The following is a 24,692-nucleotide window of genomic DNA, read 5'->3' as shown; positions in this document are numbered from 1 at the left end:
AACGTGCACATTTTACCCACCTATAGCATTGTTGAAGGTTTCTGTAATTAGCGTAGGAGTACTGAAATCAATTTAATTCAGTAAAGGAAATGACGATGATATTTTTTCTAACGATTCTTATGAGATTACGATATTTAATTATAAGTTTGGATATTCTTCTTGATATTGTTGGCTATGACGTTTTGAAATGTAAACAAAATTGTGCATTGGTTTTCTATTATTACTGTATTACTAAGTTTGGATATTCTTTTTGATACTGTTAGCTATGACGTTTTTAAATGTAAACAAAATTGTTCATTGGTTTTTTATTATTACTGTATTACTATATTAATAATATTGGTATCCTAATAACATCAGTGCATTTTACTTCTAATCTTGCATTTCTCCTATTGCAGGAAGAAAGATATAAACATATAATCTTTTCCTTTTATTATTGCTGTTTGTCATGACCAAACACTTTTAAAAATAGATTTTCTTTAAATCTAGATAAATATCACTTCATGATATTGTTAGCTATGACATTTTGAAATGTAAACAAAATTGTGCATTGGTTTTATATTATTACTATATTAATAATATTGGTTATTCTAATAATATCAATGTATTTTACTTCTAATATTGGCCAATATTGCATTTCCCCTATTGTATGGGTAGAGATATAAACATATAATCCTTTCCTTTCATTATTGCTGTTTGTTGTATATAATAACACCCACACCCAGTACATTACAGCTACCATTGCAGTTATCCTATTGCACTGCAGTGCCATTTGACTGCTAATATTGCATTTCTCAACCATCAGTACCCTTTCTTTTTTTCAATATCACTTTGGTCGTGGGCTGTATGACAGTGGAATTTCTAGTTATTAACACTGGTTTATGGTTTTATTAATACTGGTATATGGTTTTTAGACTAATACTATTCAGCCGTTATCTTCAACTGCCATATTTTCAATTTGAATAATATATATATATCTTTATTTTTACTCTTACAACAGCGCCGACTTAACCATAGAACGCCGACACCGATATAAAGACATGGTGCTCTTTTACAACGGGAGAATTGTTTTATATTGATATTTCACTAAAACTCGATATAAATAGGGAATGGAATTAGATCACTGGATATACATGCGTTATGTCATTGCTTGAAGATATTAAGACACTGACGTAGAGTAAGACCAGAAGGTATACATACGATGCATGCAATGGTACATACAGATAGCGGAGCCACATCAGCAACAAGACCCCTGAAAGCATCAAAAGTTCAATAATTGCTAAACAGCAATAAGCTAATTAGAGACTCCCAGCTGAAAAGAGTCAACCGCAGAAGATGTGCTAATCACGTATGAGAGAAATTACCAAAAGAAGTTGAAATCTATTCTCCTGCCAGCTAACAGTAGATATTGACAAAATAACTTGAATGTACCATTTTATTAATCTGGTGAGTTTCTGATGACATACCCGTAGACTATGCTCCCTCAATGACTAACCTCAGTAACAGAAAGGCACAACCCTGAACACTTATACATCTACCCTCAGGCTAATCAAATGCCTACAAAAGAGAAAACTTATAATAGTTCATCCTCTTTTGACATTGACGCCTTGTAGACGTACAAGAATGAGCTTAATGGCAGATACAGCTGTTGGCGTAAGATATATATTATATTACTTGGCTTTCACTACTTGTGATTATCTTTGCTTTATTTTAGAATTTTGCTACTTGTGTATTAGGTTTTGGTTATGAGATTAAAAAATATTTTTATTGTTGCATTAAACATCTGAGAACTAGCATAGTGAGACTAGCACTAAAGATCTGGGTCAAGTCCTATAGATTGAACTCTAAACTCTTGACAGCCGTAAAAAACAAGGCGGCTAGCCTTTGATTAATCAACCATAAATACTTAGCATAGTCTGAATAAAACAAGAACATCGTAGTTGCTAATCAATGAAGCTAGTGCGGTGTTCAAAAGAATAAATTCCTTATATACCACGCATAACCAAATTTTTTGGAGTTAGAAACCCCAAACGTTAATTATTGTCTCCCTGTGACCTCTCCAGTCATGAGTTAGTTGCCAGAGGTGCTACTAACCAGAGGTGTACCCATTCAGTAGTACTGTGAATATTGATATGACTTGAATATGATAATTATAATGTATTATTATATTGATTATTATCATTAAATCTTATATGATAATCTTTGTGGGATTTCACTTCATACTCGTATAAGTTGTTCATAGTAAAGTAATAGTCTAAACGGCACATATGCTCCTCGTATATTATTGGCTGGTAAATTGATAGAACGTCGTTGATCAATTGAATAATGATAAGATGAACTAATGATGACTTACTCTACTTTAAATAAATACTTTTTTTCTTCAATGATTTTGTAATCAGCGATGTCGAATATTGTGAAATAATTATTTAGTTAAAAAGGATTCAGGTTGGGCACAACAGGTGGGCAGTTTGCTTTGCTAGATGTTATTTGACACGCAAAAGTAATTTGACTTTAGTCCAATTAATTTTCGATGAATATGGCTAGACTTCAAATAAAAGAATCCATTTTGATCTAGCTCTGCTAACAGCGAAATCTCAACTAAACAGGTCCTCAACAATGAGTTACGATTTAGTTATTGAGCTACCATAAACCGGGGTTACTTTGAATGCAAGGGTAACATTAAACGCTTTTTGAAGTTTTGTTGGACTTATGTAATACAGTAGAATTCTATCATTTCACAACATAAACATTGAATTCAGATATCATATTTGATCTATGGATGTTCTGCATAATAATTAGAGAAAAAATATATTAGTGCTCAATTTTGTAAACTTTTATGGGAGACTTTTTGGCAGCCATATTAAAGCAGACAAAATTCACACATTACAAAGGTAAGCTAAATTTAATTACAAATCTAAAACCTAAATGAGCTAAAACATTTCCACAACTGATAATATATTCTATTTCATGTTTTCACCCATATTTGCTTTTAAAAGCAGCAATTATGATGATTATGTATTATTAATTAATTAATTGAATGTATTATTATAAGATTGATTTAGAAGCTTGAAGAAAACTCTTAACAAAACAGCTATTTTGTATATTTTATGATTTTTGAAGAAATCATGTTTTGGTTGTTTTCTAATCCTACAAAATATTCATTTCAAATGTCAAAAAAAAATTTATTTTCAGATTACCTACAATGAGAAATGTAAAAGTATTTTGTGTGCCAATCAATACTGATCTTGCCACTATTCCACCCGCTATTCCTGGATGTCTGTGTGTCTCTGGGGGTATTGTAATAGAGCTGAAGGAGCGCATGTATACTGCACACTTGTTGAGCTGTGTTTGTATGCATTTTTCTCAAATCGTGTTGAGATGATTTTGTAATGGACAAAACCTTACATAAACTTGTTACAATTAAAAATTAAACAATTAAACTAACTCGAAATTTAATTAGATTCGATCAAAAAGTATTGATGTTTTTTTATTATTTTTGAGTGTTTTTGATGTTTTGAGGTGATCCCACTGCCAGGATGTTTGAGGATTAAAATCGACAAAACTTGATTGTGGTTAAACGCTTTGAAGGAAAATGTGCTGAAATGACATCACTAGTCGCTTGAGTGCCTGTCTATTTTTTGTAAGTGGTATCAGCTGTTGTGTTCAAGTTACAACGTTACACTTATTACAGTTACAGCATTAAGCACTTTCGCTTGAAACATCTTGAAGCATTTTGGCAGTCAGATTACCTCAAACATAAAAGACAATCACAAGTAATAAAAAAATAACTTTATTATAAATTCTAATAAAGAATTAGTTGTTTTCCAAAATGCGGCTTTTTGTACAAGCACAGAAGACTACGAATTTCAACACAGTTGTTAACGATTTCATGGCTTTGAAACTGCCGGGGTCAGTGCTGATCTGGAAAGTTTGATTATTCATCATGAACAAGACATAGCAGTCATGGTACCATTATTTAAATTCAAGTACTACGGCAGTCTAGTGCGCTGTGAGGAATTGTTAGTGCACAGAGAATAACTACGTATCTGTCCAATTATTACCATTGGCTGAAAAGCATTTGATTGGTGCAGGTGCTACAAATCCTATGTGATGTCATAATTTTTCCAATTTCCAGTCTTGCTTTTCAGACAGTTGAACATGGCTCTTATTATAGTAAAACTTTTTGAGTTTAACACTAAAGTATAAAGAGCTGATATTAGGAAGACTTCTGATTTGAAACTATGAATTTTGACTACGATATTGCTGTGTCCATCATTCCAAAGCCATAATTGGAATTGGAAAAGGATTACATCATACAGGATTTGAACTCACAACATGAAAATTATATGGTACTTTATATTTTTGTTAGCATATGCAAATGTAATATTTTTTAAAGTTGAAAGAAATAAGTGAGGAAAAAGAGACTACTCAAAGTAATGTGTGTAACAAATTATTTAAATTGTATTCTATAAGCAAATCAAAATGTGGAAATCTAAAAAGTTATTGATTCATGCCTTTTATGCTGAAGAGCCAAAAACTAAACATGGACATAGATAGTAGCTAAGGATGAGATAACATACTTAGGTCTAAGTCAATGTTACTCAATGAATCTATCACATGGAATTCACCTAAAAGGTGGTATTAGTAGGTCGCATGACCTGACCCGATAATAATTATTTTCGACGTTCATCCACATTGATAAATTAACTCTCGTCATGATGATTGAAAAACATAAACATGCTGAATGAGATATTTTATTAAAATGCACAAATCAATAATAAGCAAGAACGACAATAAACCAGTAGTAGTATATCAATAGAAATCTATATAAAATATTATAACAATGAGCGTGGGAAAAGTAAAAGATTGCAAATTCAATTTTGATACTCGTCATTGCCCGCAGTCAGAAGTAACCACATATCAAAATTATAGTGGCCTGGAATGTCATAATAGAAGATTTGCTACCTATAAAAAAGTGAAATAATGGAAAGAAAGATATAGAGTAAAGGCTATATCATTGAAAATGTTTATAAATACGATTGCATATGGTCTGAGAAACTAGAAGTCAAAAAGTCGTTTGTGAAACTGTGATAGTTAATACAGCATGGCATCAGGTAGTTCGACCTGATATGGGTCATACATATCACCGCCATAATCTATCGGGGGCGCATAGGGTTCATCTCGGGGCTCTGAAGATAAATCAAGGAACCCGTAGTTCGAAAATGTAGGCTGAACCTTTCCGAGAAAAATCGGATGCAGCAAACTAAATCCTGATCCCTTCATCGTCACCTAAAGTATAACTGAGGAAGTGCCGGTTAAGATTTAGATACCAGAAATAGATACCGATGAACAATTATTTGTTTCTGCTAACTCAGTACATTGGTGAATGTGCCTGAAACATAATGCCTGCAGTATAACAATACTACAGGGAGATGATATACTACTAGAGCATTATTGATAAAGTAGTACATAGTAACAATACTACAGGTAAATGATATACTACCCTAGGACACTTATATTTCGCTAGTATTTAGTTTCGTGAGTAGCACACAGAATAAAATTTCGCTGCAACTTAATTTCGCGGCTCTGATGAGTGCGAAAATATAGTGATGTGAAAATAAATGCAGTGGAAAAAACAGATTACATTCCTCAGGTCCAGTTTGCTAATAAGAAAAAAATTCAATTTGGGACTAGTTCGTATTTGTAAACCACAGGTTAAAATGTGTGGGTGAGATCGCCAATTCATATGGATCACTTGCTGCCATTTGTTTTTTAGACTATCAATGACGTCTAGGTTCCTACCGCTGTGACTTTCACATTCGAATCCCAAGAAAAAGAAAATAGATAGGTAGCAACCAACTTCACAACCAAAACTGTATAACCCTTACGCTGCCATAAACGCATTTTGCGGACTTTCTCAGCAATTGTCTGGTAACCTGATTTTATAATTTTTTGACCACATAAGCCACGGTCTTTAAGTGTTTTATGAAATTGACTGTGTTGTCCGAAGATTTCTCTATAAAATCAGCCTAAAACAACGAAGCAATTTTAAACTTTTGTTTGAGAATTGCTAATCTAAAAATGAACATTTTTCTATGAGTTCATTAACTACCCCGCGCGAGTCATAAAACAGGTAATTAGTTGTTGATGACATAATAGCCAATTTAGATTTTCGTGATTATACAGATAATTAAAGTAGAACATGAAAAAATACTGTATACATATCATGAAGCAATATCGGCAATTTCGGTAAAATGGCTGGCACTAGGCCGGTAGCTAATTTGTACATGGTTGGCAGTGGAAGAGATAATGTGGTTAGACCTGATGAGGGTTGATATTGTTTTTGGTTGGTAATAAAATTCATCACTACAATAATTATTCTGCAATTTTATGACTTCACCTACCAGACTTTCATCCTCATCAGTTACAAATTCGAAATGTCACATCTACCAGAAATGTCACATTGATCCCAACCACAGACGAAAATTGCCTGCATTTCTAATATGACGATTTTATTGTGAATATCAATGAACAAAGCTATTTAACTTCGCGTTTTCGCTCGTTCGTTATGATAGTATAGTTTCGCTCATTAAATTTTCGCGAGAGGATGACACCGCGAAAACGCGAAAGTTAGATGCCGCGAATACATGTGTCCTAGGGTACTAGAGTACTATTGATAAGGTAGTACAGAATAACAATACTACAGCTAGATGATATACCACTAGAGTACTATTGATAAAGTAATACATAGTAACAATACTACAGGTAGATGATATATTACTAGAGTACTATTGATAAAGTAGTACATAGTAACAATACTACAGGTAGATGATATACTACTAGAGTACTATTGATAAAGTAGTACATAGTAACAATACTACAGGTATATGATATACTACTGGAGTACTATTGATAAAGTAGTACATAGTAACAGTACTACAGGTAGATAATATACTACTAGAGTACTATTGATAAAGTAGTACATAGTAACAATACTACAGGTAGATGATATACTACTAGAGTACTATTGATAAAGTGGTACAGAGTGACAATACTACAGGTAGGTGATATACTACTAGAGTACTACTGATAAAGTAGTACATAGTAACAATACTACAGGTAGATAATATACTACTAGAGTACTATTGATAAAGTAGTACAGAGTAACAATACTACAGGTAGATGATATACTACTGGAGTACTATTGATAAAGTAGTACATAGTAACAGTACTACAGGTAGATAATATACTACTAAAGTACTATTGATAAAGTAGTACAGAGTAACAATACTACATGTAGATGATATACTAATAGATTACTATTGATAAAGTAGTACAAAGTAACAATACTACAGGTAGATGATGTACTACTAGAGTACTATTGATAAAGTAGTACAAAGTAACAATACTACAGGTATATGATGTACTACTAGAGTACTATTGATAAAGTAGTACAAAGTAACAATACTACAGGTATATGATGTACTACTAGAGTACTATTGATAAAGTAGTACATAGTAACAATACTACAGGTAGATGATATACTAATAGATTACTATTGATAAAGTAGTACAAAGTAACAATACTACAGGTAGATGATGTACTACTAGAGTACTATTGATAAAGTAGTACAAAGTAACAATACTACAGGTATATGATGTACTACTAGAGTACTATTGATAAAGTAGTACATAGTAACAATACTACAGGTATATGATGTACTACTAGAGTACTATTGATAAAGTAGTACAAAGTAACAATACTACAGGTATATGATGTACTACTAGAGTACTATTGATAAAGTAGTACATAGTAACAATACTACAGGTAGATGATATACTACTAAAGTACTATTGATAAAGTAGTACAGAGTAACAATACTACATGTAGATGATATACTAATAGATTACTATTGATAAAGTAGTACAAAGTAACAATACTACAGGTATATGATGTACTACTAGAGTACTGGTGACAAAGTAATAAAGAGTAACAATACTACAGGTATATGATATACTAATAGATTACAATTGATAAAGTAGTACAAAGTAACAATACTACAGGTATATGATATACTACTAAAGTGCTATTGATAAAGTAATAGAGAGTAACAACACTACAGGTAGATGATATACTGCTAGAGTACTATTGATAAAGTAGTACAGAATAACAATACTACAGCTAGATGATATACTACTGGAATACTATTGATAAAGTAGTACATAGTAACAATACTACAGGTAGATGATATACTACTAAAGTACTATTGATAAAGTAGTACAGAATAACAATACTACAGCTAGATGATATACTACTGGAATACTATTGATAAAGTAGTACATAGTAACAATACTACAGGTAGATGATATACTACTGGAATACTATTGATAAAGTAGTACATAGTAACAATACTACAGGTAGATGATGTACTACTAGAGTACTATTGATAAAGTAGTACAAAGTAACAATACTACAGGTATATGATGTACTACTAGAGTACTATTGATAAAGTAGTACAAAGTAACAATACTACAGGTATATGATGTACTACTAGAGTACTATTGATAAAGTAGTACATAGTAACAATACTACAGGTAGATGATATACTAATAGATTACTATTGATAAAGTAGTACAAAGTAACAATACTACAGGTAGATGATGTACTACTAGAGTACTATTGATAAAGTAGTACAAAGTAACAATACTACAGGTATATGATGTACTACTAGAGTACTATTGATAAAGTAGTACATAGTAACAATACTACAGGTATATGATGTACTACTAGAGTACTATTGATAAAGTAGTACAAAGTAACAATACTACAGGTATATGATGTACTACTAGAGTACTATTGATAAAGTAGTACATAGTAACAATACTACAGGTAGATGATATACTACTAAAGTACTATTGATAAAGTAGTACAGAGTAACAATACTACATGTAGATGATATACTAATAGATTACTATTGATAAAGTAGTACAAAGTAACAATACTACAGGTATATGATGTACTACTAGAGTACTGGTGACAAAGTAATAAAGAGTAACAATACTACAGGTATATGATATACTAATAGATTACAATTGATAAAGTAGTACAAAGTAACAATACTACAGGTATATGATATACTACTAAAGTGCTATTGATAAAGTAATAGAGAGTAACAACACTACAGGTAGATGATATACTGCTAGAGTACTATTGATAAAGTAGTACAGAATAACAATACTACAGCTAGATGATATACTACTGGAATACTATTGATAAAGTAGTACATAGTAACAATACTACAGGTAGATGATATACTACTAAAGTACTATTGATAAAGTAGTACAGAATAACAATACTACAGCTAGATGATATACTACTGGAATACTATTGATAAAGTAGTACATAGTAACAATACTACAGGTAGATGATATACTGCTAGAGTACTATTGATAAAGTAGTACAGAATAACAATACTACAGCTAGATGATATACTACTGGAATACTATTGATAAAGTAGTACATAGTAACAATACTACAGGTAGATGATATACTACTAAAGTACTATTGATAAAGTAGTACAGAGTAACAATACTACATGTAGATGATATACTAATAGATTACTATTGATAAAGTAGTACAAAGTAACAATACTACAGGTATATGATGTACTACTAGAGTACTATTGATAAAGTAGTACATAGTAACAATACTACAGGTATATGATATACTAATAGATTACTATTGATAAAGTAGTACAGAGTAACAATACTACATGTAGATGATATACTAATAGATTACTATTGATAAAGTAGTACAAAGTAACAATACTACAGGTATATGATATACTACTAAAGTACTATTGATAAAGTAATACAGAGTAACAATATTACAGGTAGGTGATATACTACTAGAGTACTATTGATAAAGTAGTACATAGTAACAATACTACAGGTGGATGATGTACTACTAGAGTACTATTGATAAAGTAATACAGAGTAACAATACTACAGGTATATGATGTACTACTAGAGTACTATTAATAAAGTAGTACAGAGTAACAATACTACAGGTATATGATGTACTACTAGAGTACTGGTGACAAAGTAATAAAGAGTAACAATACTACAGGTAGTTGATACACTAGTAAAAGACTGTTGATAAACCAGTACAGTATAAAAATGATGTAATCAGTGTGGCAACAGTATAGCAATCGCCATGGCAGCAGTCAAAAAACCGCAATACACAATTAAAACTCACCGATACCATATAAGAAACGAATATGTTGTCAGTTGATTCGATGTTTCCACAAACAGTCAGAGGGATTGGTCCAATTACGATTGAACTTTTGTTATGTCGAGTCTTCGGCATGATTGGAGTGCCCGACTGCGCTACAGCTATTACTTTGGTGCGAGTTTTATAATCCCCTCCTGCTAAAAACTTTGTTTTTTCTATGATTCTCACCTCGGGAATAATCACCTTCCCTTTCATGTTGTCTATGGATAGGCTAACTTTGAGAGTTTCACCTAAAAATGGTAATTTAATATTCTGAGTAGATCAGTCACAAGAGAATCACAGATAGTTTTAACAAACTCCTTTCTACTTCTAGTGACAACAAAACAACTTCCGGCTTAAAGACTGATTCTGGCCGAATAGATGAATTGTTTCAAAAACAGCAATTCAAACTATTCTACTCCAAAGCTGATAAACAAATTTATTTGTAAAACAACTTTGTAATGCTTTTAGCATTTAGTCAACTTTTGATGCCTTTCTAACGCCGTAGAAAATAATAGTACCTATCTTTCTCGTTGACAGAGTGCTGTATGCAATATAAGGCAATACCTATTTAAATTATGGGTGACCCAGTATAAGTATAGATATTCATATACACATACATATATACACATACACATATACACATTTACACATATACACGTATATACATATATATGAATACACATATACACTTATATACCTATACATATGCAAATATATTTACTAGATAAATGTAATAAAAGGCAAACAAGTTTTTGCATAGAAAATTAAGTTTAAATAAACAATTTTTTTACTTAATAAATTTGAGTAACTTGAGGTACTCTAAATCTTTACTATAATAAGAGCCATGTTTGAAAAAAAAGATTTCACCAAACAGGAATCCAACCGATTCCTTTTGTTAATACACAAATGTGAAGCCAAGAGCACTACCACTGAGTCGCACAATTAGTTATGATTTAGTTACTGCTACCCAAAGTATTTTGGTTCTGTGTTTGTGTTGCTTCTATGAATAGACTACGTACAAGTTGAAAAATGGCCGCTATGGTGTGAGCTTGTCATGGCTTGGAATCATTGTACTTACCCTACAGGATTAAAATACTCAATTGATTTAATCATTCGCGATTTCGCGAACAGACAATTCCGCGAATTATAAACTTTTCCGAATAATAAGTTCTATTGTTAAACACAAGGGAGAATAACTACTGCCTCAAATTAACAACTAGTCGCTAGGTCGAAGTAGTAAATGTAACCCAGTTCCAAATTCTTTTTTAAAAATCATTGCTGAGGCTTTGAGTTAACCACATCGCCAATGCATCACACTTCTTTACAAAATTATTCAAGGTCGACACAAGTTACGTCTAGTACAGTGGTTCCCAACTGGTGGTCCATGGACCCCTAGGGGTCAACAGGAGGTTTTGAGGGGGTCCACAGGCTGGTGCCACGATTGGTTTTTTAGCTAGTTATTTGCAGCTATTTCTGTCTTTTAGTGATTAGATCAATGATATAAACCCTAAAAGGATCGAGCTCTGTTGGGATTGTGCTAGCCTGGATTTCAGGGCTAATGCAATTTCCACGGGGTGGTCTCGTTGTCTTGTTAGGTTTTTGGGTTCAGACTTTCATCACCTATGTGCATAAATCGCTGGATAGTACCTGATTTCTGGTTAGTAGTACAGAACAACAAAACCTCGAACCAGCAAACACGCAATTCTCCCTCTTCAATTTCAGCGATATACTAAGATCCATGGAAAATAAAACATTTAAATTTACAATGCATTGTTATAAACACCATATATTATGAGGTTCATAAAGGGGTACATGACTTTTAGATAAGGAGCTCAGGGGGTCCATGGTTCCAAGGTAGTTGGGAACCACTGGTCTAGTAAGTCTAGTAAGTCTTTACGTTGAAAAACTTCTAACTTTCCATAAGTTGCTGGTTCACCAAAGGCCTCCGAATCGATGAACATTCATGAAAACCTCTAGATGAAGCCAAAAAATTTTAGCTTAGCATGAATTATGCTTATGTATAAATATATTATAATTGATTACAAACTTGAGTGTACCAATACAATATTTCAAATACAAATAAAATTTTACAAACAATGAATGGAGTAAAGAAAAACATTTTGGCCCATATGTCAGTTGTCTGGCAATAAAATTAAACTGATACTCTTAATAAGTAAACACTACCATGTAATGGTGCTCTCTGACTAGTTATTTTGGTAATAGCAGCGCTATACCGTTTTCACTGGCTTGGGTATATGTCAAAAGTGATTCTCTCGCCACTACATGGCTAGTAAGGAAGTTATCATCAGAACTCTCCTCTTGGCTTACTATTGCAAAGTTCTGCGGGTTGGCCCAAAACTTTCCAACTTTCCAAGAACGCCAAAAGGCGTTCTTGTTCCTTTTTAAAACATATATATTCTCCTTGTTATCAGCTGCAGTCACTTCTATACTTCAATTTCAAGACCTTCCTGAATGATCGGTGATCTTTTTGGAATGACATCCACCACCCTTGCAGTCATTGTGCTGCCGTGTATGATGAAAAATCTCTCTTTCACTAAAATGAGTAACAAAGCGGTAGGGATGGAAAAAATAAATATTGCGTTTTACCAAAGAACCAAAATAAAGTTCAATTAATAATTTAGTAAATGGTTTTGAAAAACTCTCTACTTACCACAAATTGTTGGTTCATCAAATACCTCCAAAGCGATGAATATTCGTGAAAACCTCTGGACGCAGCAAAAAATTTGTAGCTTAGCGTGATCGACTCGTAGTTGTCAGCTAAATAGAAACCGCAACACGCAATGTGCGCATGCATAGGGTTAACTCTATTGCTAGCTGCAATAGAGTTAACTCTTCACAGAGAGTGACAGTGTTCAGCTGCGAATAAATTAATATTCCGTATATTTTTAATTCCTTGTGTATTAGCATCAAAAAGCCAACAATAAACAGTTGTAATTACATTCCCCTCTAATATTTCATTAGTTGTATCAGTAATGTTAGTATTTACTAAAAATTAATTTTAATTGAAATACAAAATGAAATTATATAAAACTGTACGTTTTAGGATTCCTTCAGCTCCTTCATTCCTTCCTTTAGTAAACCTACTAATCCTACATAATAGATGAATTATTATATGATTACATGACTAAGTCAGTTAAAGCTAAGGATAAACCTTACCAGTTTTTATTTCATGTAAGTATATTTAGAGTTATCCCTTTCACAACAAAAAAAGAAGGCAACTCTAAATGATATTTAAATCAGGTCAATTTAAAGCTAGAGTCTATCGGTTATACTTAACACTAGCTGTACTACCCAGCATTGCCCGGGTAATAAAAAATGTTTAGATAGAAAATTTATGCTTATTTAATATACCGTATACAACATTCACCAATCTAACTTTTAAACTTCATACCATGAGAAGATATTTTTAAACAGTTCAAATAAATTAAGAGGAAAAAGAAAACAAGTGTAAAGGTTTTCAAGCTTTTTCAAACAACTACAACTTTTAAGTCATATCATGAGATAAGTGTTTTGTTGAAATAAATTAAAAATTAAAAATAAAACTGTAAATGTGTTTAAACATAAATGTGAAATCATTAGCAAGTAATGGCTAAATACAATCTGTTTAGCTATGATTACAATGAAAAATTACTTGGTATACGATTATACGATTTTAGTTTGTTGCAATGTTGGCATCGTAAAGTGAAAATATTGTATAGACATAGAGAGTAGTATCAAAACCCATAGTAATTATCTAATGTAATCACTGCCTGTTAAAAACCTTCATCATTCAAAATAGTAACAATAGAAAATGTTAACCTTAGTAACTATAGTTACCGACAATAACTTTGGTACATTTTGTGGGTATGATCTGCAAAAAAAATGTAACATTACAATGTACTACGTGCAGAGTTCTTACCTTCAAGACAGACATGTACCATAAATGCTGATTCTAACTTATATGAATTTAGCTTACTAAAAACATACTTGAAAGAAGTTTTTGTATGCATTTCAGTATACTTTTAACTAAGATTTTAATAGTATACCGTTTATCATCTGTGTGTGAACTGTTTTTGCAATAACGAATGAGGCTGAACTGAGATATAAACGCCAAATTCTGATTTTGAGAAATACTAGTTTTGATGACGTTTTGTAGAACACAAATTAGCCCTAGTACGGCGAAGACAAAAACATCATGTTTCATAGAATTAACTGAGTTCCTAGGGTTTCAATTATTATGTTATGTAGCTCTGAATTACCTATAAGTTAATGCGCCAATATCAGAATTAAGGAAACGTGTTGTGGCTAAAAAAAAGTCTTCGGAGCAGCGAAAATAGATTAAGAAAGCAAATAAATGTAGATGTGAAATAAATAGCAAGTATGTATGTTACAACTGATACAAACTGAGAAAACCCAATAAAAATTGTTATTTTGTCGTAATCAGTACAACAATCGCCAAATTTTAAATTCGAGAGAAATTATTGACACTATTATTTTACTGAAAACAAATTAGCCCTAGTACAGCGGGGGATGACAAAGTATCGCGTTTCATAAAGCTAAAAGAGTTCATATAGTTTCAATTAAAGCGTTATTTTGGGTGTAAAAACAAAAAAGGATGTAATGTCGGTAACACACCAGTAACGTTAATGCTCATTAAAAAATTAATATAATTAAATTTGAAATTAAAATACATTCAACTGCACCTTTCATGGATCCTTTATAGTGAGTTTATCAATACAACATAACAGATGAACTGAAACTAGGTTATTTGAAATTGAAAAAAAAAGAATTTACAATTTTTATTTTATGGCAGCCTATTTGGAATTATCCTTTCTCACAACAGAAAGGGAAGGCAACCCCTGTAGAGATTCACCACATGTCAGTTAGAGACTAGAGGGTATTAGTTACACATAATATAAAATTAGATATCAGCTGCGTTGGATTATCTATAATCTTGGTGATATCTAGAGGGAGCGAGTCTGAAAAACTCCAGGTGGTACCCATTCAGTAGGATAGCCAGTTAATCTGATATGAATTTACATACCTGAACCAATGGCAAGTCCAGATTTGTTGATGTTGGCTGCCACTATGACAGGACCAGAAGCACAACAAAGGCAGCAATCAGTGTGCGAATCTTCCGCAACGGCTGGTTGCTAAAATGGGTCAAAAGGAAGTGAGTTGTTCGGTATGATTAAAAAATTGATCGATACGTAGAGGCCTTCTATACTCTAGTTAACCAAAAAAAATCAGGAGCATTATGAAACAATGTTTTTTTATCCTTTCTTGAGACAAAATAAAATTTAGATCAGTCTCCGTTGATACACCATAGCATACCAAGGGAAACAAATCCATTGGCGGTATTATTAGTTTTAAAGTTCCCCTAACTAAATCCATTGGATATTTCTCAGCAGTATGATTTTTATAAAGTCGCCTATAGTCATACATTTAGTACAGCTAAATTTGGGCAATTATCTGCCTCATACGTAAGCTTCATTTCTATGCTTCATACGTAAGCCTAAATTTTATGCCTCATATGTAAGCATTAACTTTATGTCTCATATACATAAGGCTCAACTCTATGCCTCATACGTAAGCCTCAATTCTATGTCTCATACGTAAGCCTCAATTCTATGTCTCATATGTAAGCTCCAATTCTATGTCTCATATGTAAGCATCAATTCTATGAGGCGTAGAATTGAGGCTTACATATGAGACATAGAATTGAGGCTTATGTATGAGACATAGAATTGAGGCTTACGTATGAGGCATAGACTTGAGGCTTACATATAAGACATAGAATTGAGGCTTACATACGAGTCATATAATTGAGGCTTACATATGAGACATAGAATTGAAGCTTACATACGAGTCATAGAATTGAGGCTTACATATGAGACATAGAATTTAGGCTTATGTATGAGACATAGAATTGAGGCTTACGTATGAGGCATAGACTTGAGGCTTACATATAAGACATAGAATTGAGGCTTACATACGAGTCATATAATTGAGGCTTACATATGAGACATAGAATTGAAGCTTACATACAAGTCATAGAATTGAGGCTTACATATGAGACATAGAATTTAGGCTTATGTATGAGACATAGAATTGAGGCTTACGTATGAGACATAGATTTGAGGCTTACATATGAGACATAGAATTGAGGCTTATGTATGAGACATAGAATTGAGGCTTATGTATGGGGCATAGAATTGAGGCTTACGTATGAGACATAGAATTGAGGCTTATGTATGAGACATAGAATTGAGGCTTACATATGAAGCATAGAATTAAGGCTTACATATGAGTCATAGAATTGAGGCTTACATATGAGGCATAGAATTGAGGCTTACATATGAGGCACAGAATTGAGGCTTATGTATAAGGCCTCACGTATTTGCCTCTTCTCTGCTCTACTCGCCACATGAACCAGCTCAAGTCACGTTACTCCAAAGGTATATATGTCATGTATAGTAAATAAATTTTCGTTTTTTCTTTTCGATAGTCATTAAATGGCGGAGTGTGCAAGAGGCAGCTTTTGATAACTGCATCGCTTGATCTTTCTTTTTGAAATAGGTTTTAACCAAACACGCTAAATGTTATAGTGTAAGTGGAGACAAAAACTGATTAAGGGTAAGATTTTCATGATAAAAATTGAAATTCAGTAAAATAGTTAAAAATACATACTAAAACCTAGCTTTAAGTGTGAGTTTAGTAAGCTAAACGTATTTGAAGTGAATTCAAAGTTTATGTTATACATACGTTTTGAAGGTAAGAACTCCTTACCGTATGTACTGCATTTGGTACACACATTATAATTTTGCATTTTATTGCAGATCATAACCATTAAAATACACTAAATACAATACAGATACTGTAGGCAACTATATTTACTAAAGTTAAAATACTATTTTATTACTAATTTTCAATATGTACACATTTTTATAAAATTCTGACGATTTTTATTGGGCATGTTTGCATTGGATAATTACAATGGTCTCTATACCCCTACATACAAATCTTTCACCCTATGATGCCAATCCTGGAACAGATCAACATCGTATCCTGAAAGTGCACTGTAATGGCTCTAATGCTAGACATCAATGAGAAATAAACTTTAGTTCTTTAGCAGTGCATCAAACTAGGTTGGATAGCAAAAACCCACAACCATATTCACATCAAAAGTGTTCCCTTGGCTACTATTAAACCATGTTACATCAAATACATCAAAGGCCTAATAAATCCTTGGATATAAGAAACTGAGGGGTGAAAGTAGCTTGATAATCATATTAATGACTATAGTTTATGGTTGTCAAGGAACTTCACTACTGGTTACACTTTTGAAGGTCAAACAATCAAAACTTTATTTCATGAAATGATAACTCCAAATTTCAAAGAAAGTTGTTTGTCCAGCAAACGTTTAACAAAATGCTTAAACATAGAAATGTTGCCAGCTGCAATGACATCACATCACCAGCTCAAACTAAACCAATCAGATTGTTTCTTGGCAAAAAGAGGATTCTAGGTGATTCTGCATACGACAGCATGTATGTTGACTTTCCATATCCGAATACATGCCATCATACGAGTTCAAAGCACTGATAATAATAACAAACTAACTTTAAAGTCTTCTATAATCTTTACTATAATAAGAGCCGTGTTCGTTACCTGGTCTGTCTAAAGCCCCAGTTGAAAAATTAGAAAAAAATTGCTCCACACTGAACTAAACTCAAATCCCCAAGCTTTGCAGCCAAGTGCGCTACCTACTATACTACCAGACCACTCACAGCATGTGTATATGTTATATAAGTTACCCATGTGTATGTGTTAAATGGTATGTGTTATGTTACTTATATGTTATATAAGTTTCTATGTTTATATATGTTTCATATGCGCATGTGTATGTGCATTTGGTTGCATATGCTGTTGATATATTTAGTGTGACATCACCTATGATAGCACACCACTATTACCTATTATATAGGTTATAGTAGTGTGTAATCATTTTACTTCAAATAATCTCTGATTTGTCAGAGGGTTGTTTTTTATCTTTGTCCAACTTTGACCATTTGTCTTTTGACGTTATGGTGGTTACGGAGGAAGCAGGTCAAACATTTAAACCAACGTTTAAACCTAAAAGCATACATTTTTCACATGTTAAAATTTCACTGAAATATCCTATTATTGAATGATTAATTTGAGCTATAGTAACTTTCATGTAGGCTAGATTAGAAACTTACAAACTTACAAGCAACCACATAGCTATTAGCACCTGCTAACGTTGTCACCTACCTCATGTAGGGCCATATTCAGTGGCAGAGGGTTTGAAACTTTGATAATGAGTGAGGATCTGTTAGAAAAGATGGCTCCAAACCGATCCATCTTAGCTTTCAGTGAGTAGACGATACGGCCATAGCGCCCAGCGTAGCTGGAAGGCAGGTGTCTGAGGAAAGGAAAAGAATGAATAAATCCAAATCATACTGAGGAAACACATTCAGCAATAAACTAGTAATCTACATATATATATATATATATATACAATAAAGTATAGGTTAAAAGTCAGCATAAAGTGCTCGATACTAAAGTAGAGCTTACTATAAATTTGATAAGAAATTTATTAAAATTTGACTAAGCAAAAAATTACTAAAAGTTTCGTATTACACAAAAGGTGTGTAACACTCATCAGATAAAATGCTTAGTGAGGACTATACACAAGATTCTGCATTAGCTGGTAAGCTGAAATAAAAGCTCAGGTATTAAAAGCTAGATGGATAAGATCTATTATGTAATGCTATTTCGTAAAAGGTGTTACTTAGCATGTCTACATGTAGATATTAGTTCACTACGTTTGTTAAGAGTTGCCTTCTCAGGTCTGTAAATGATGAAATATTTTTCTAATGTACATAATCTGCAATTTCCGGTGCTTTTAGAGTATGGCTTGGCGTGTGATAAAATCTTCCAGGCTATGTTGTAGTCAGTGCCGCTTTCCTTGAGTTCCCATATGTGGCTGCTTAGCTCGGTAGAGTAGCGTTTAGAAACGCTATATATATATATATAATTGTTTCCTCACCCCGGATACCCCGTATGGGTGGTAAATTCTGCTCTAACTCGGGTTTCCTACCAGAGACCTGGGAGTTTGAGCACTCGCCTCAAGATCTTAGCTGTTCCCAATAGCGCACTTTTTTGCAACTCACCTGAGTTGATTGTTGTTGGTATTTGGGCAAGCCACATTTTATGCGCCGGTGTTATTGCGCCCAGTGCCCCAGTGCCCCAGTTTATATAGATATATATATATAAACTGGGGCACTGGGCGCAATAACACCGGCGCATAAAATGTGGCTTGCCCAAATACCAACAACAATCAACTCAGGTGAGTTGCAAAAAAGTGCGCTATTGGGAACAGCTAAGATCTTGAGGCGAGATATATATATATCTCTCAGTGTCTGTCTGATTTATTTCGTGATTCGGTCTGTACAGCTATATCTCTTAAAATCTTGGAATGAAGAATCTGTATCGCAGCTATGATCTCGGAACCTTTATTTTCTCCAGGGCAATAAACAAAACCAACTGAGCTACCCAAGATGGATTGGATTCATAGGGCGATATGAGTGGTTACCTAGGTTAAAATACGCATAGCAAATTTGCATTACCCTATGGCATAATGTCACTAAATCTTGCCCTCTCGGCTCTTATTAGTAAGTTTAGTTATATGGATACAAACTTGTTCAAATTAGCCACTGGCAATTTGCTAGGCTACTGTCAAGTGGCGAGCAACCAAATTAACTGCAACTGTTTATAAGCTGTTTTAATACCCGTGCGACGCCGGACATTCCGCTAGTAATAACATGAGAACAGACTGCATGTATATAGGCAAACCTAGTAGCAATGGTGTTACCTAGTAGTTAGTCACTCTTATGAGAGGAATATAAGTAAATGATCCCTAAATAGACTGCGGAAACACCAGAGTTAAGCATAAACTGGGAAAGTTATATGAAATATTTGAGAGTTGTCTGGCCACAAAATGATAAAATTATGAAATCTGCATTTATAAGTTTTTTGTAACACTAGGACCAGTGATAAAATCTTAGGTAAGACATATTTACTCACAAGCATATGCTATGGCTGCAATAGATGATCCTAAAATACGATTGAATTAATTACGAGTGAAACATTTTCATATTTGTTTCATATACATCAAAACTATTGAATGTTGACGATGGTTTTGACATATAGAGGAATCTCTACTTACGATCGTAACTGGTTCTGAAAGCTGTTTCTCAAGTAGAAAATTAATAAGTAGAAACCGATCTTATCATATAAATGCTTTAATCCATTTAAGCCGTTACAAAGATCAGATATAGTGTTTTTAAGAACTATAATTAAATGTGAGGGTTAAAACCTACAATAAATACATATTAAAACTATATTAATACATAATAGAGAAAGTAAACAACAAAAGATCAGAGAAATTCTGACTAAAAGCTATGAATAGCTTGTTTGTTTATCTTTGGCATTGTCCGCCTAGACGAGGTTAAAAAAAGACTACAGGCAGTTGGTAGATGGCAGTCAGAAGAAGTGGGTGTTGTATTGATTGTTATTTTGGTTTTGCTCAGAATAAATGTTTTTAAAAACATCGGTAGAAGGATTTATTTACATCGACCGAAGCTGAATAACTGTCCTTGTTAAGAACACAAAACTTACGGCGTATTGAAGTCTGTTTTCTAACTCCAAAGCTTTACAGTTTCACTTTAAAACTTTGAAAGCGACACCATCTAAATAATTAATACCTGTACAGTATCTCTTTAATGTTTTACTCAAATTATTTCTTTGGTCAGTTCAGTCTGATACTTCGACGTACACGAAAAGTGGTTTAGTAAAACTGATGAGGCCGACGGCATTAATGTCACTGTGCCCAAAAGGTAGTGCAAAATATAGGGACCTTACCATTGCTTCACCTGTGAAAGGGTTAAATTTATTTTTCCAAAACTCTGACGATCTAGCCAAAAAATAAAGCGCCACCCACTGCTTGAAAGTTACTTCTAATACAGCGCCACTGTAGGAAAAATGTTGCAAAATACAGCGCCAAGGCAGCCAAATAGAGGCTTTACAGTATGTTAAATAACATTCTCACCTGTCAGGCTGCACTCGAAAGATGAATGGGACCTTATGAGATCCTTGATTGAGCAAGTAAGGCAACCATTCTAAAGAAGACAAACAATACTTGCTTAACCGACACTTCTAATTTAACAAAAAGACATTTAAACCTAATCTTGTATATCGAAGGGACTCTCCTGTTTCTAGACCGTATTACCTACTTTCCATTGACTGTGAAATACTTAATATAGTGTAATTCCTTTTCAACTGAATATCATATTGAATCTCCAAGCTTGTAGAACTCAATGAAAAACACAAAATAAAAATAGAGTGACTAGCCTTTCTTACACTCTTTGAAAGAAGTTACATGTATGTTTAGAGGTCCTTGTGGTAGCTGCAGAAACAATGATTGTAACACACAGAGTCGAATTGAGTGTGAGTATTTGTTATGAGTAAAAAGCAAATAATTTTAGTGCGAAGCTTTTCGTCTAATTTAAGTTCTTCTCTATTAATTTGAATTAGGTTAAGTTAATTCAGCGAGTCATCAGAAACTATTGTTCAGTCATCAGCCATTTTTCATTTCTCGATCAGTTAAAGTTGCTCCCAGTATTTCGGTAGTATTTCTAGAACTAATACTCCAACTAATTTTTATTTAAAGTATTTTTTGTAATTCTCCTTAAACCGGAAGTGGGAAAAAGCAAAGTGAAGCTTAGCAGCCAAGTTTACTCAGGCGGGGGAAAACAACTCCTCGAATTATCCACAAGTGTAATTTTACAATTTTACAAGTGTATATGTTAAAGGTTTGATTAATTAGCACATTGACCTAATAACCCAGGGTCACTTTGGATACAAAATAGACCTATCAACAAAATAGATTATCAATCTACAGCGCAAATTAAATTATTTTCCGCAAATCTAGAAGAAAACAAAAAAAAATTCTGTAAAGCGATTTCATGGATGCAACATATTTTGCAAGTTTACCCTCATCAAAAACATATTCACACATAAAACTACATAGGCTATAAGATCACAGCCTAATTTAACAACTAGTCAGTTTTTTCTCCCTAGATAAAGTCTTGTCAATGCACCAATACTGATAACCAAATCCTTCAGAGAGCCTCTCAAAACTCCACAGATAATTTAAGACGATTTGCACCTTAGGCGTCATAAGTGCATGAAGGTGCGATTATGACGTCAATAAATGCATGGAGACTGACAGAGTAGAGATAAGTGACACTGAGACTTGAACACAATAGCATATATCAACTATAGCAATAATAGCAACTAGTGTAGTCATTTTAACCTTTTTTTCTGAGTATCTTAACCAGGATCAAGTTTTGATGAATTTACTCGAGAAACATCCTGGCAGTCAGATCACCTCAAACATCAAAAAACAATTGAAAATAATAGAAATATGGCAACAATTTTTGATAAAATATACTAAAATTTTGTGTAAGTTTGTTTTTAAAAGCAAATATTCAATATTTGCTCAATTATTCAATTTTTAGCAAATATTCAAATATTCAACTTGTAGATCTAATATTATAATTTTCCAGAAAGAACTCAAAAGCAGGTCTGCTATGGTCGGCACCACGGCATCACTAAGATACCGTTATGCTATTGGCCAAATTCCTCCCACGTTGCTTGAGAGAGATCTGAGAGGCTATTTGTTGCTTACAGCTAGATAAGTGATGAGTCATGTATTGCATCATGTTTATCTCAGAGTGTCTATGTTATCATATTTACTTTGTGCTTTTCAGTGCTTATATCAAACATTCATTCAATAGCCATAAGTCCAAAAGTTACTAGTAGTGGTAAAAGGAGAATCAAGAAGATGATCACTTTGGAAACAAAGTTAAACATACAGTAATTTAATGAAGGCATCAAAAATCATCAAGAACTAGAAAGCCATTGAGTCAAGTCTTTCAAGGGTGTGGGTCATTTCAGAAATACTATTACGCTGACATTAGTAGCATCCATGAGAGATCGCCATTTGTAAGGAACATGTACACAATTATTTATAGATTTGGAAAAGAGTAGTGCCAACGGTAGTTCATTTGGTTGAGAATTTATAATCTGGGTTTAGTTTCTGAATGGCGCAATCTTGTTTTTCTAAAACTCTTAGCATGGCTTCATACCGACGGAGAGACAAACACAGCTCACAATATAGTAAAGATTTTGAAGTCGCCAGAACAGGTTTCCAAAAAAAGAATGACAGGCATTTTCACCACAATCCTAACTCAAGAAAAGACTGCCATGATATCCCAGGATTTGCCTGTAGTTGTAGGACAATCACTCATATCATTGTACTGATGTCGTTTCCTGTTGACTGTCACAGATTTTGCCACCTTTGGTTTGTCTCCTATAGCGCAGAAGCAATTTAATACCAGATGCCTCTCTTGAAATCTTGTATCAGGGCTCAAACCTCTAACCTACCGCTAGGCAGTACAGACCGTACTAACCACAGTACCACGGCTGATCCATAAGTTTGAAGGTGAAATATAAAAAGTAATTTAATCTACTGCAGTTTGTTCATAATAGTTTGGAGTTTTTACCCCAAAACTTTCAGGTGAAACAGCGTTACAATGAACTGCCTCTGTCAATACATCTGTCATTCCACCTGTCATTCCACCTGTCATCACATCTGTCATTACATATGTCATCACATTTTGTCATCTCATCTGTCATCACATCTGCCATCACATTTGTCATCTCATATGTCATCATATCTGCCACCACATCTGTCAGCGCATCTGTAATTACAGCTGTCATTACATCTTTCATCACATCTGTCATCACATTTGTCATCTCATATGTCATCACATCTGTCATCACATCTGTCATTAAATTTGTCACAACAACACCTGTCATCACTTCTGTCATTACATCTGTCTTCACATCTGCCATCACATCTGTCATATCTGTCATCACCTCTGTCATTACATCTTTCATCATATCCATCGTTACATCTGCGATCATATCTGTCATCATATCTGTCATTACATCTGTCATCACATCTGTTATCACACATGTCAGTACATCGATAATTACATGTGTCATCACATCTGTCATTAATATTATATATGCATGTAGAATATTAATAGCTAATATCTTATATATCTAATATATTACATATTAATAATATATATATAGTAATATATATATTAAGGCAGAGCTGAAAAGGTAAGCTCTATGTCATACCATACCTAATAGACATGATTGCTCAGACTACAACTGAACATACATTAAAATTGTTTTAAAACATCATCATTTTAATTGACTATATGCATATAAAAATATATAGAATTAATCGTCTTAATTCA

General features: G+C 33.2%; 1 protein-coding gene across 1 annotated transcript; it reads right to left on the bottom strand.

Moving 5' to 3' along the window:
* Positions 1-5,091: 5,091 nt before the first annotated feature.
* Positions 5,092-23,853, bottom strand: LOC137402322 (arrestin domain-containing protein 3-like). The gene is made up of 7 exons (XM_068088819.1): positions 23,832-23,853; positions 23,645-23,731; positions 21,407-21,476; positions 18,568-18,718; positions 15,317-15,425; positions 10,255-10,520; positions 5,092-5,286 (listed from the first exon to the last, which is right to left on the bottom strand). The coding sequence occupies exons 1-7, from the start codon at positions 23,851-23,853 to the stop codon at positions 5,092-5,094; spliced, it is 900 nt and encodes a 299-aa protein (XP_067944920.1).
* Positions 23,854-24,692: the final 839 nt, after the last annotated feature.

Source organism: Watersipora subatra, chromosome 8 (assembly GCF_963576615.1).
Source record: "Watersipora subatra chromosome 8, tzWatSuba1.1, whole genome shotgun sequence".
NCBI lineage: Eukaryota > Metazoa > Bryozoa > Gymnolaemata > Cheilostomatida > Watersiporidae > Watersipora > Watersipora subatra.
Note: the sequence above shows the minus strand (reverse complement) of the source record. Positions and strands in the feature narration are given on the sequence as shown.

Excerpts from the sequence above, each read along its gene's own strand:
- LOC137402322 (XM_068088819.1), bottom strand. The coding sequence starts at position 23,853 with ATGGATCAGCCGTGGTACTGTG. Across the intron at positions 23,732-23,831 it reads GGATCAGCCGTGGTACTGTG|GAGACAAACCAAAGGTGGCA; the intron begins GTTAGTACGGTC and ends TCTGCGCTATAG. Across the intron at positions 10,521-15,316 it reads TGGACTTGCCATTGGTTCAG|GTGAAACTCTCAAAGTTAGC; the intron begins GTATGTAAATTC and ends TACCATTTTTAG.